At 38.1% G+C, this 13,081-nt stretch overlaps 1 protein-coding gene across 5 annotated transcripts; it reads left to right on the forward strand.

Moving 5' to 3' along the window:
• Window positions 1-4,030: 4,030 nt before the first annotated feature.
• Window positions 4,031-12,518, forward strand: ccnt2a (cyclin T2a). Of its 5 annotated transcripts, XM_067516030.1 has the most exons (10): window positions 4,031-4,214; window positions 4,884-4,965; window positions 5,054-5,182; window positions 5,461-5,521; window positions 5,997-6,059; window positions 6,707-6,752; window positions 8,731-8,894; window positions 9,132-9,202; window positions 10,100-11,408; window positions 11,567-12,518. In XM_067516030.1, exons 1-10 carry the CDS (start codon window positions 4,057-4,059, stop codon window positions 11,638-11,640), a joined length of 2,157 nt encoding a protein of 718 aa, XP_067372131.1. In that variant the 5' UTR covers window positions 4,031-4,056; the 3' UTR covers window positions 11,641-12,518. The 5 variants fall into 5 exon arrangements, 2 of the variants coding, with proteins under 2 accessions (XP_067372131.1, XP_067372130.1); XM_067516029.1 differs by lacking the exon at window positions 11,567-12,518 and having other exon boundaries at window positions 10,100-11,560; XR_010915191.1 differs by lacking the exons at window positions 9,132-9,202; window positions 10,100-11,408; window positions 11,567-12,518 and having other exon boundaries at window positions 6,707-7,145; window positions 8,731-8,870.
• The last annotated feature ends 563 nt before the right edge of the window (window positions 12,519-13,081 follow it).

Consider the following 13,081-nt stretch of genomic DNA (forward strand, 5'->3'; position numbering starts at 1 on the left):
ACGGCAGTGAGCTGGACAACTGCTGGAGAGTGACTGACTACAGTGCAGACGGGCCCATTCTCATGCCTGTCCTCTGTCGCTTCAACAAGAAGAAGACACAGTTTGCAGCGACATAGAGAGAGGGGAGGAGGAGGGACAGAGAGGAGGAGGACAGCAGCAGCAGCTTGCCTCCACCCAGGATGCACTTGAGACTGTGATAGGATGATCTAACACACCAGCAGATCTCATGCAGGAACAAGGACATTCAACAGTTCCTGGTAGACCCACGGCCTCTGACAGCATCTTGCTCCATGGCCCATACAGTCATGCTGCAGCATATAAAAGACATGGTTGTCTGAGGGACATATGTAAATAGTTAGTATATCAAGCTCACAGGTTCACTATTTGTGGTGCTTCTTGCAACTTTATTTCTTGGAGCTATAGTATTTTTACTCTGTGCACGTTGAGGTTAGTTTGGGCTGGAGATTACTGGTAGTGCAGTTATTCGTCTCTTTTGTTTCTTTAGGTTTAGTGTTCTTGTATAGGCAGTTTAGGGGTAGACGCAGGGAGCAATGGCCCATTGTGTTGCTTGTCCAGCGTCTTTTCTTTTTCTTGTTCTTTTTGGCTGGGGTCTCCAGTCCCCTTTTGTTCCCAAAGTAATGATACCTTGATACCTTGTGTCATAGATGAAGGAAGACATTAATTTTCAAAGCTCACCTGAACATTTGAGTCAAAAAGGGAGACGACTCACAAAGAAATGTGCACAAATTCTGCTGTCATGCCATCATTTCCTAGAGATTTATTATTTTTCAAGCAATCTATTGTTTGACTAACTTCCTCAGGATGATTATACTGATCACACAACAATCTCTCATCATCATTAAGACTTTTACATTAAGCAATAGAGTCCCGGAAAGGTGAAGCAAATTCATCACAATAACTGACTGGTAAAGTGCACCATAAAAGTTTGCACAACATTCTGCATTACTGCACTCTCACAATGATTTTCTCCAGTCTTTGTCAATCTGTATTTGTCAATACAGGCTTTTTTATAGAAAATATTCTCCAGTCTAAAAAGTAAGAGGAGTTTTGCTCCCCTTCTTCAGATAAATTTACTTCTTTAGATAGAAAAGACAGTTTACAAAGAGCATCCTCCTCATCTGCCTTTCTACTCTTTGCCAACTTGGTACTGAATTGCTTGCAGAATTTTCCCACTTCATATTTAAATATTTGCTAAGTGCTTTTTGGTTTTTGCCTTATACCAGTATGTATTATTGATTAGTGATAGCCTCTTTTACCTCTGAAAATTAAAGAAGTGAATTATTTAATTTCCACAATTATGCCTTTTTAACAGAATTTAACAAAAGAGAAACAGAAATATAGATTTCCTCATGATCAGTTAAGGGAACATTAATAATATTAACAGATATATTGTTGCCAACTAGGCATCTGAATAATAACCAGTAGTCAATCCTGGATTGTCGAGAATAATCTTTGTTATTCCAAGTGCCGAGTATGAGGAAACTGTTCCCTCCAAACATCAGTGAGGTTAAATCTGTCCATAAACACTGTTATTCTCAAATTTGCTGAGGTATTTTTTTAACTATCTCTTGCATTATCCATTGCTACATTTAAATCCCCTCCATCAAATCGGTTCTTGAGGATACTGGTGACAAAGTGTTCTGAACCATGTAAACTAGACATCATTACCCGATCGTGATTTCCAAAAAGTAGTATCTGCTTTAGATGAGTAACATTCTTGAAAAAACAAAAATCTTTTTTGTGCCAAAAAACACCTGAGATGAATAAAAGTAGAAATAAATTCTATCAAACACTTAACTCCATCATAAAATAATAATAATAATAATAATAATAATAATAATAAAGGATGATTTAAAAGTGCATAACTGAGGCTGCATAGAATTACAAAATAATATATTACCTCATTCTGATCAGTTATACTATTTTGTTCACCTCTATGAGAACATTACCATTGTACCAAAATATGTCCCAAAAATGTGTTTCAAGTAACCCATAAAACTCTCAATACAGCTCAATACAATGTTACCAACATAAAAGAATTAGGCAGCATAACTAGAAATACCTTAAAATGAAATTAATCGATGTTGAATGTGATCTGAATATGAATACAAGTCTACAAAGTGTGTAAGAACAGGAAAGAGTGTTCTCAAATCTGAGGTTCAAATTGGATGTAGATTGTTTTCACATAATTCATATATCAGTCATAGATATTTTTTTACTTGTGACGTAAACCATACAATCATATGCCGCTACGACTTATCCGAACATGGACTCGGTCTGTGCACAATATCCACAAAGTTGGGAAGCTGCTCTGCGATGTCCAGAGAAATCTCGCTGAATAGGCCGATGATGAGTTGTTTCATATTCTTCCCCGTTCGCTCTCCATAACAGCAAACTCTCAAATTCCATCTTCTCTTATTTTCATCAAATTCCTCGTATTTATCATAAAGCATGACATTCTCTTTCTCCAGTTGCACAAGTCTAGCATCAATGGAGTTGACCTTTTTGAGTACACTATCTATCTGTCCTCCCACTGACTCTAAAGATTCACGAGGTTCTTGACAGAGGCACTATTATCTTTGACCACTTCTTCCACAGATGCTAACCTCTTTCCTTTTCTATGGGTAGCTGATAGCATAGCAGTTTGGGCTTTGGCGGAGTTTCGGGTAATGGAGCAAACTGTGCTTCTCTCTCATTAATCCTGGGTTCCAGAGATTTCCTTGTATTACTATGGATTCATTACTCTGAATCCATGTTTATCTATGTGGAACAGGCTAGGAAAAGTCTCAGTGTGATAGGCAATATAACAGTAACTTTAGAAAAAACAAGGAACTCTATGAATGTCAAAATAAATGTAAAGTTCTAGTTTACTTTATGGGTAGAAAGTGAGCAACTTCATGCACCAGCAGTGAAAGGGCAGAATTCTATAGGGGGAGCTCCGAATCCATGATTTTACATCGATGCCATCTTGGTTGCCTCCTCCTAGAAAAAGTCCTGTCAGGTAAAATGTTTGCACACAGCTCTGAAGCTGACCACATGACCTGATTCAGCTGTGTCCTTTACCATGGCAATGACAGCTTTCAGTCTGCTGAGTCACTCAGATTTGCTGAAGACAGGCTTTGAACTGTTTAGACCTTGCCTTGCAAAATGTGAAAAAGGATTAGTTAGGCTTCACCAAACACTGTAATATACTTTATTTGAAGTTACACCATAAAATGAGGGCATGGTGGTGATTTTAAAACAGCCTGGATTTGTGATTTGAGTAGAATTGATGGACCTCTGTATAACGGGTTCCAGTGCGATTTTCAGACGGTACTCTCTCTGCTTCTGCCCACTTACTGAAAGAACTGTCACTATGAGAGCTAAATATCCTGATGTATGTATAATGTGTTTATGACAATGAACATTGACAGAAGAAAAGAAGAAAAAAAGTTGATAAGTGGTAGCTGAGAAGTTAGAGCGAGTGTGATGTCACCCGCCCTAGCTGCACCAACATTCTGCAATACACACTAATGGAGAAGTTGAAAAATCACAAAAAAGAGCTGTGTTTCACACCTCTCCCATTATTTATGTGATGTCCAGATGACGCCATCGATGATGTATCAAAACATTAATGTCCATTATAAGCTGAAGTTTGAGCGGTGTTTCTAGCTGAAAGTATGCCGAAGTAGGTGCCAAAAACATATGGAAGGTCATAATAATAATAATAATAATAATAATAATAATAATAATAACAATCTTAAAGATAAGATCTACTGTGAATGTGATAATGAATGCTGAAGCATTTGCAGTAAATAATAATAAAGGTTAGAATAATATTATTACTGTGAAATCCAGTGTTGCTTAAATGTGAATATATGAATACAAAGACTCTGCCATCTTCCTAAAAAAAACAGCATAATTATATTTATGAACGTGTACACTGGTTATATTTGGATAACAAAATCAACGACGATCCCGCCGTTGATGGTTCGTGATTTCCTGTGCGACACCGACGTAACATCCGCTTTGTGCCCAAGTGAACCTTGGAGTGCAATGGCGGCGTGCCGGGGGTCTTCGTCGAAATGGTTTTTCACCCGGGAGCAGCTCGAAAATACGCCGTCTCGCAGTTGTGGAGTAGAACCAGACCGAGAGCTCTCCTACCGCCAGCAAGCGGCCAACCTGATCCAAGATATGGGTCAGAGACTGAATGTGTATCCTTTGTAAACAACTTATTTGTCGACCAGAGTCGAAGTAGACATGGCGCTAACAGTTGGAGCGGGCCCCTTCCCGCTAACGCTACCTCTTTCTAAACCCACTGCTGATATTAGGGAGACAGTTTTGATAACTTTCGATTTACATGCATTGTTTTCGCGTTGTTGAAAATATTGTTGCTCTTTCAAAATCTTAATAGGGATTTTAATTCTCTTAACTTCGCCATAAGCTCCAGGCCACAATAGCTAACGTTAGCATGCTAACGTTAACGATCACTTAGCTAACCGACGGATGGCGTCTAAAGGCCATTAGCGTTTGCAGGTCTTGCTGGTGACTTGTCCTGAAGATACAACCTGGAGTCGATATAAGGTTAACGCAGGAATAATTTGTCAGACAACGGAGTTTAATTGGATTTCTTAACAGTTAACTAAGTCACCTGCTAATCGCAGTCATTTAAGGTGTCGTTGGCTCATCTGCAAGCTAGCATCACATTTTTGTTACTCTTACTTTAGGTTAACTTCATTCGTTTCATACAGTTTGTTGCTAATCAATTCCATAATGATGTGTCTTTTGCCACGGAAATGATCTATAGTAAAAACATTTTCTCTTTTTATGGCAGCATGATTACCACTAAACAAATTTGTGAATTTCCTTGACCATCCTTCCAGCTCCCAATTAACAATAAATACAGCTATTGTTTACATGCATAGATTTTATATGCACCATTCTTTCACCAAATTCCATAGAAATGTAAGTATTCTACATCACTGAGAAAGAAAGAATTACATTCTTTAGGTCGTTTGTCTAAGTATTTAAATGTATTTATGCTTTTATACAGATAATCTCCCCAACCACCCTATTCTTGGCTGCAAAAGTGGAGGAGCAACCTCGGAAACTCGAACATGTGATCAAAGTTGCACATGCCTGCCTAAACCCCCAAGAATCACCCCTTGACACGAAAAGTAATGTAAGTTAAGAAACATGCATGTTTATGCTGGAAAGTATTTTTTTCTCCTTTATACAACTATCTTAATTTCTTTCAGTGTTCAAGGTTTCATTATATATAGAATGTGATGGGCTGTGTCACATTTCTTTGCCCATTCAAAGGGCTCTGTTTTACCTCACTTGGTCTCTTATTGTGTTACCACACAGCGTATACATAAAAGCTTCTTTACTGTTTTGGCCATTTGAATATCAATTAATAGACTTACAGTTGTGGTGTAATGACTGTCTATCAAACTTCAGGCATACCTCCAGCAAGCTCAAGAGCTGGTGATACTTGAATCCATAGTGCTACAGACCCTGGGTAAGTAGCTGTGTCTGGAGTGGATGAATTTGGCAAAAGAGTGAATTTTGTTACCAATAATTATTATTGACTTATCATTATGAATCAAATTTTAGCGCCAGTGATCACTTTTGAACTTATTTATACCAGCCTGTCAAATGAAATTTTTCATCAGCTACGGTATGGTTATCTTGTCAAATGCATATTTCCACTAAACAAAGGTAACATGTCATTTACTCACTTGATTTCAATGCTTTGTATGTGTATATTTTAGGGCTAGAAATGTATACTCACTTATTACTGAATCCTGAGAAATGTCATTCAAATGTGATTAGAGCTTTGTTGATTACAATTAATTTGTTGCCATTTATAATTGTATGTATAGCTACCTCATAGAATCTGAATTGATAATATAAGGATGAATTTTGTTTGTATAATCAATAAATCACTTCCTAACTCTGTGTGTTGAACTCACCTGTTTTTTATTCTGTTCCAGGCTTTGAAATTACTATTGATCACCCACACACTGATGTGGTGAAATGTTCCCAGCTAGTGCGAGGTAGAGGCTCCCTTCTTTGCTCTTTGTGCCCTCTGCTCTTCTTTGTCCCACCTCAGATATGGGTGTGGAGGGTTGTGTAAACCTTGCGGGTGTAATTTTTACATGGCCACACACTTGGTATTTTTGTGGATACTTTAAGGTCATAAAAAATATGAAATGGCACAAAACAGCTATTGATACTTTTTAGTCCAAGTCTAACACTTTATGCCAGAAACTGGCCTCTTTGACTATTGCTGGTCTTGATTTTTGAGGCATTTATCCAGTCAGTTTAGAAGAAACATTTATGTGATTGCATCTTTTTTTGAGAGCTACACATAAATAGCACAATATATCGTGTATAAAAGGAAACTGTTTTTTTCCATTGTTAAACTGAGTCTTTGGTTATTTTTAATCTTTTTTGGTAATAATGAATGCGTCAAACTGATCACTTGTCATGTAATACCATAATTAGAGCATAATATAATACCAGTTTAATTAAGTAAATATTAATAATATAAAATTTTCTCCAGCTTTATTTGATTGCTTAATTTAAGAAAACCACCAAGCCTACATAAAAGTTTTTAGTCTTGGTAACAATAATAAAATGATTTTGGCTTGCATAAGTGGTAATCATTTTTCTCTTCTTTTTTTTCTTTGTCTCTTTACAGCAAGCAAGGATCTGGCACAGACTTCTTATTTCATGGCTACCAACAGGTTGTTATCCTGCCCCTCCTTTGTTGCACTTTGACTGCACACCATAGCTTCCTGTAATGCAGGGTACCCTTTCAGTGTCCAACGGGTCCTACTTGCACTGGTGGTTGTTGGGACGCTTGCCTTCTTAGCTCTGCTCCCCTCTCTTGTTCAAAGAAAGTGGGACAGGGTGGCTTGTAGCGTTACCGGCCCCAGTCGCAGTGCGGTGTATTGTACAAGGGACCACGTGTTGGCACAGATGGGTTGAATGCAAAATGTGAAGTGTAGTGGTGCGCTTGAAACCCACATGTTTGTTCGGTTGCGAAAAAGTGCATAATTCTAAAAGAGACACTTTGGTAGCCTGAATAGCAGCTAAAGATTTCACAGATGTAAACATTTCTCGTAGAGGTCCTTCCGGTAAGTACCACAGAATAATTTTTAAAAATTCTTTTCACATCTATTTGTTCGAAATGCATTATCTCTTAAAATAATATTTGCTTGTTTTTAAATGCATATTTATTCCAGCAACATTCCTACATACATGCATCTCATGTAAAAGGTGTGACAACTAAAACCTAATGGTGACCCATTAAGGACCTGGAGAATATGTAATCCACCATGGAGTTTCTCTTAAATATCTAAATGCATTTGGTAATTATTTATTGGCAAATATCGTACTAGATATGTATTTTAGGTTCCAGTCTTGGTCCTTAAAGGGTTTGTGCAAAGCAGCCAGTGGTGAAACAATTGGTGTTATTGTCTTTGTTTTTAACTACTTCAAATTGTTTGACAGTGTCTGGATGCTGACTGAATAGCAATAGTTTTTACACTCATGACGAGTGACAATTGGAGCTGCAGACGGTTCTAAAAGAGTTCAATGCTCTTTAACAAATTAATTTACTTTAGGCATGAAGACATTGTTGTTGAAAGTAGTTATAATGTAGACTAGGTTTTCTAGAGACTCTTCATTGTATTAATATTCCAATGCTCTGAAGTGTTCAAAGTTTTTGAAAGTAATTTTGAACATCCCATCTTGGTTGAGATATTAATTACCACATCTTGTTCATTAAATCGGAACTTGTGTTTATAATACATTAAAATGCATAACCCATAGAATTTTCAAAAACGTCAAGTCAATTATAACAATTCAATAATGTTTTTAGAATCGTTTTTGAAAATTGTTTGTTAGCAATGTTTTAGCTGGCAATGAATGGTAGTCATTCAACGAATGGAATGGTAGTCATTTCTCTATTTTTATATCAGTATTTTGCATCTAGTTATGACCTAAAATCACATTACCTTTCATTTTTTCAATTCTATTGTCATAACACAATAGTTCTTTATGCTTTAGTCATAACTCAGTTTGAGGATTAGTGTGTTTCACAGTGTTTGAACCACGTGTGGCCCCCGTCCACTTTATTTTTTATTTCATGCTCCAACATTTAAACCAGGAAAGTTCCTTGTCCAAGTAACTGTCTCACATTGTAATTTTTATTTTAACCGAACTTGGAATTGTGCCCTTGTATAACATGAATTATGTTAGTTATTTTGAATGCAATTTCACCAGAGCCTTTAATAGAAACTGTAATGTTTTTAGACAGTTTAAAATATCTGCGAAGTCAAATTATGGTTTGTGTTTTGCAAAACAATGCTATCAGTAAATTAAAACTGTGTGCTCCCTCTTGTTTTTTTTTTCTCTTTTCTCCACATGTGGGACCAATGGTGACCACAACTTGCCCCTATCAACTTACCCACGCACCCATACCATTATATATATATATATATATATATATATATATATATATATATATATATATATATATATATATATATATATATATATATATATATATATATATATATATATATATATATATATATATATATATATATATATATATATACACACACACACACACACACACACACACACACACACACTCACTATTTACATACACTGCACACATCCATCACTTGAACTTTACCCTCACACACTATTCAGTCTACACCTCACGACCTTCTGCCTTCAGTACAAGCCCACGGTGATCGCTTGTGTGTGTATCCACCTGGCATGTAAGTGGTCCAACTGGGAGATCCCAGTTTCCACCGATGGAAAACACTGGTGGGAGTATGTGGACAGTTCTGTGACTCTTGAGCTCCTTGATGGTGAGTTGAAATTCTAATGCTATTTCACCACAGTGTGTCACATTAAATAAATTTAGCTTGCAGCTATTTATCTTCCTATGTGTTCAGTAAGGCTTTCTATGTGGTTGTGTTACGATGTTAACCTCAGAAAAGATTATGCAGATTTTATAAATTATTAAATTGAGAAGAAACACTTGCTTTTTATAAGTGCTGCATACTTTGAAGTTACCTGACAGCATTCATATCTTATACCTGCAGAGCTGACTCATGAGTTTCTCCAGATTCTAGAGAAGACTCCAAGTCGGCTAAAGAGGATACGCAACTGGAGGGTAGGACACAGCAATTTCATATGTTGAATAGGAACAACTTACACCCTAAAAAAAAGTACTTTATAGTAATATTGATGGCAGTTAGGAAGGTAAATTCATAGAGGTTTACCAATGGCCATTGTATTGGTATTGGAAACAACTGGTGAGCTAGACTAGCGGATTAGAAAATTCGATTTTGAGGTTAGTAATTTATCAAAACTCATAAGAAAATTTAACACAAACTTGCATAAAACTAATATTTTCAGCTTTCCCTGCAGTTTTCCATTTATAGAACTTCTTTAAAAAAGCTGATTGTATTGTAGCACAAATGTTAAGACAGATTTTCCCCATATTTTAAAACCTACCCCCTACTCCCAAACCGCCACCTCTTCCCAGCAATACATCAACATCAGCAGTAAGACTAAGGATAAAAGGGATAAACGAAAATCATGACTGATTTTTAAACTGCATCCAGTGATTATTATTGGGGTATTAATTTTTTTTATTTATGTTTTGTTTGTGTTTCCAGAAATGAAATACTGATTTTTGAAACATTCTTATTGTTTTTGTAGAACTCTTAAATTACAGTTGGAAATTTAAATTCACATGTTCTGACTTTCCTTTTTGTTATAACCTATGACTTTCCCATTTCTGTCATAAAAGGCAAGGCAAGCAAAAATCTAAGTCAAGAAGAAAACATCAAAGCAAAGTGTTCACATTTCATGAGATGCAATAATATAAACTTCAACCCACTGATGTGGCAAGTGGGAGTGACTGTTACTGTGCCACTAACATAACGTTGTTACATTACACATGTGACACTGTTTAGATTGGATAAAAGTTGCACCAATTAAACATATGCACAAAGGATGATGGCTCTTTTGAAAACTCTTCTTGTTTTTGTCTATCTCTCTCTAGGCAACACAAGCTGCTAAAAAGCCAAAAACGGAGAGCACCCAATTGACAGACAGCTCATTTGCTGGACCTTCTATGCTCCAAGGAGATGCCTCACTCCCTGGAGTCTCTTCCTCCACCCCAAGTTTTTCCAAAGCTGGTGCCACTTTCACTGTACCGATGCCTGGCCAGTCTGGAAGTGTACCTCTGTCTTTGGACACCATGACTAGCACATATAATCCAGCTAGCCACAGCGACTGGCCCCAGGGCAACCAGAACCAAGCAGGGTATGCTTCCACCTGTTTAAAACAGGAAGCCCTCAGCATCCCTCACCAAGAGCAGACAATGTCCTTGCAGGCCCCTGCTTTGTCTTTGCTTCAGCATTCTTCAGTATACAGGACTGAGAAAACTGTAGACTTCAGTTTTGTCAAAGAACAAAAAGGAACTGGTGGTGGGGGAGTGGGCAAGCATCAGCCAATGCCTCAGTCCGCCTACCCCCTAGCTGTTCAGCCCCCTCCACCACAACCTTCTCCAGCTCAGAAGATGTCTCTGGATAAATACAGAGAGAAACACGCTACAGACCTTGCTGTCTCTGGGCAGAAACACAGGCAGGAGCAGCATGGACTAATGGATTGCGACGTGAAAGGAGAAATGTTGTCTTCCTCCTCTTCTACCTATGCATTGTCATCTATGAGCCAAGTAGACAATAGAAAACACTTACAGCCCCACCAAATGCCCCATGGTGGTGGCGGCAGCACCACAGGCTCTCCAATGAAAACTAAAGTCCCCTCCTCCTCAGCTTCAGGGCAAGACAGACGTCATCAGAGTGAAAAGCGGGACAAAGGTTCACTTAAACTTCGCCTGGCTGTTCCTGGGTCTGGTGGCAACAATCAACAAGATAAAATTGGACAGCTGAGCAAAGATGAGCTTAAAATGAAGATAAAAGTTGCATCATCAGAGCGACACAGTTCATCAGATGAAGGTATAGCAGCCAACAACAACAAGAGTAAACATTCCACTCCTCTAGTTATCAAGGAGAAACATCGTGGAGCAGAGCACAACCTCCATCGCCACCACAAGCACAGTCACCCTCACACACACAGCGGCAATGGACGAGGAGGCTTAGAGGGTCCAGGTGGAGGCCTACTACGTGGCCCTCCAGGAATGGTCAGCATGGAGGGGAACGCGCTTACTGTTCCCGGATCCACCTCTTCATCTTCATCACGTAAGAGGCCGTTCCCTGATGCAAGCCACAACCACCACCCTCCTCCTTCATCCTCGACTTCCTGCTCTAAAGTGAGCAAAATCTCCAAGGGTGGCACTGGTGCTGCAGGTACTTCATCTTTTTCTTCCCCCTGTTTTTCCCCTTGCTCTTCTCCTGTACTGCAGTGTGTCTCATCTGGCTTGCAGGTCTTTAGCTAACTTCCCTCCCTCCCTATCTCCTCCTCCTTATTATTCTTGTTTCTCCTCCTCCCCTCCTATCACACCCAGGTGGGCTGCGGACCTCTCAGCAATACCCTCCTCCTAGCGAATCGCCAAATGAAGTAGGAGAGCAGAGACACTGAGCCCACTGGTCTGCAGCTTTGGCCAGCACATGGAAATGGCAACAAACTATCCACAGTTGAGATTTTGAAGACTATGCTCACCTCCTTGTTAAGTGCCCTAGAAAAATAACTATGTGATGAAAAACCCTTTACTGAACGGCAGAAAAAAAATCTTATCTGCAAAAATATAAAAAGTAGTGTTGGACTTTTTGAGAGACAAGAAATATGAAAAATTGTTTCCTGACTGTCACATCTCTGGGCTGTGATGTTTCAGCCCTGTCTTTCCGTTAGTGTGTCTAATCGCTGCTTGGTTCTCCTCCCTCCTCAAATTTGTTTAGGAATGTGCAAATGTGGGTGGGTGAATGTGATGGGGATGGGTTGAGTGTTTGTTTTGTTTTCCTACATTTCAAATCTCACTATGGGAAAAGGTATTACAAGTACTATAAAAAGGCATGTAAGGTGCCCCTACTTAATTTTCTGCCTCAATATTTTTTTTTTTAAATAATTAATTGAATCCCATTTCTGATGTTGTGGAGGAGGCTGTTGGCCAGCTAGAGAGGAGTTCAAGTTAAGTTTGCTGAAATTCCATTTAGTACTGTGGATGAATGCTTTTTTTTTTTTCTTTTTTTTTTTTTAAAGTTGGAAAGTTTTATCTCCTGAGTTACTTGTCTTGCTTTCTTTTTATACTTCCATACTGTGTGTATGATTTGCATGTTTCAATCATCAAAGGGATTTAAAAGGAGAAAGCTTACTTGCTGTTTACAGGAAGTAGAGATAAATGTACATACATTTTTGTATGTTTAAAGAAAAAAAAACTATACCATGACTACTCAGGTTTGGAGCTGCTTGTAAGTATAACAAATAACTATAATACCTATAAAAGACTATTATTTAGTTGATCTACTATTTGGTCATCGTTGAGTGAATGATTGCAGCATTCCAGTGATGTGTGCTTCTTACAGCCTTCCTACAGTGGGTGCTGCACTGTGCTTTTCCATCACAGGAAACATCAGTTGATGTACACAGGCACATCTGACACATCCTTCCACATCATAGTGATGCAATTTGTACCAAAAAATTATGTTTTTTTGGACCTCTAAGAAGACCTTAAGCTGGATGCCAAAGGTTGTTTCTCATGAAGGAAAACTGACAAGGACAGTAGTAGTGTGCTATTAAAGTTTACATAATGCATTTTATTTTACATCAGAAAAAAATTCATGATGACATGAAGCTGTAGCCCTTTAGATGTCAAATTGTATAGGGGATACATGTATTACTCAGTCAGCCATTAACAGGGTACTTTTAAGAAGGTAAAAACAACTTGCTGCCACGTGTTTGCTTCTTACATCCCAGTAACAGTTATCAGAACATTGACAAATTGGCCGTATGTAGGATGACCTCTTGAATATGTTGGAAACCCAAAGTATCTGCAGTGTGTACATGCTTGATAAGATTTGTCATT

This window comes from Channa argus, chromosome 9, assembly GCF_033026475.1.
Source record: "Channa argus isolate prfri chromosome 9, Channa argus male v1.0, whole genome shotgun sequence".
NCBI classification, from domain to species: Eukaryota; Metazoa; Chordata; class Actinopteri; order Anabantiformes; family Channidae; genus Channa; species Channa argus.

Coding starts and splice junctions, on each gene's coding strand:
- ccnt2a (XM_067516029.1), top strand. CDS start 4,057: ATGGCGGCGTGCCGGGGGTCTTCGTCGAAATGGTTTTTCACCCGGGAG. Junction 5,183..5,460: donor CCCTTGACACGAAAAGTAAT/GTAAGTTAAGAA, acceptor ATCAAACTTCAG/GCATACCTCCAGCAAGCTCA. Junction 6,060..6,706: donor ATGTTCCCAGCTAGTGCGAG/GTAGAGGCTCCC, acceptor GTCTCTTTACAG/CAAGCAAGGATCTGGCACAG.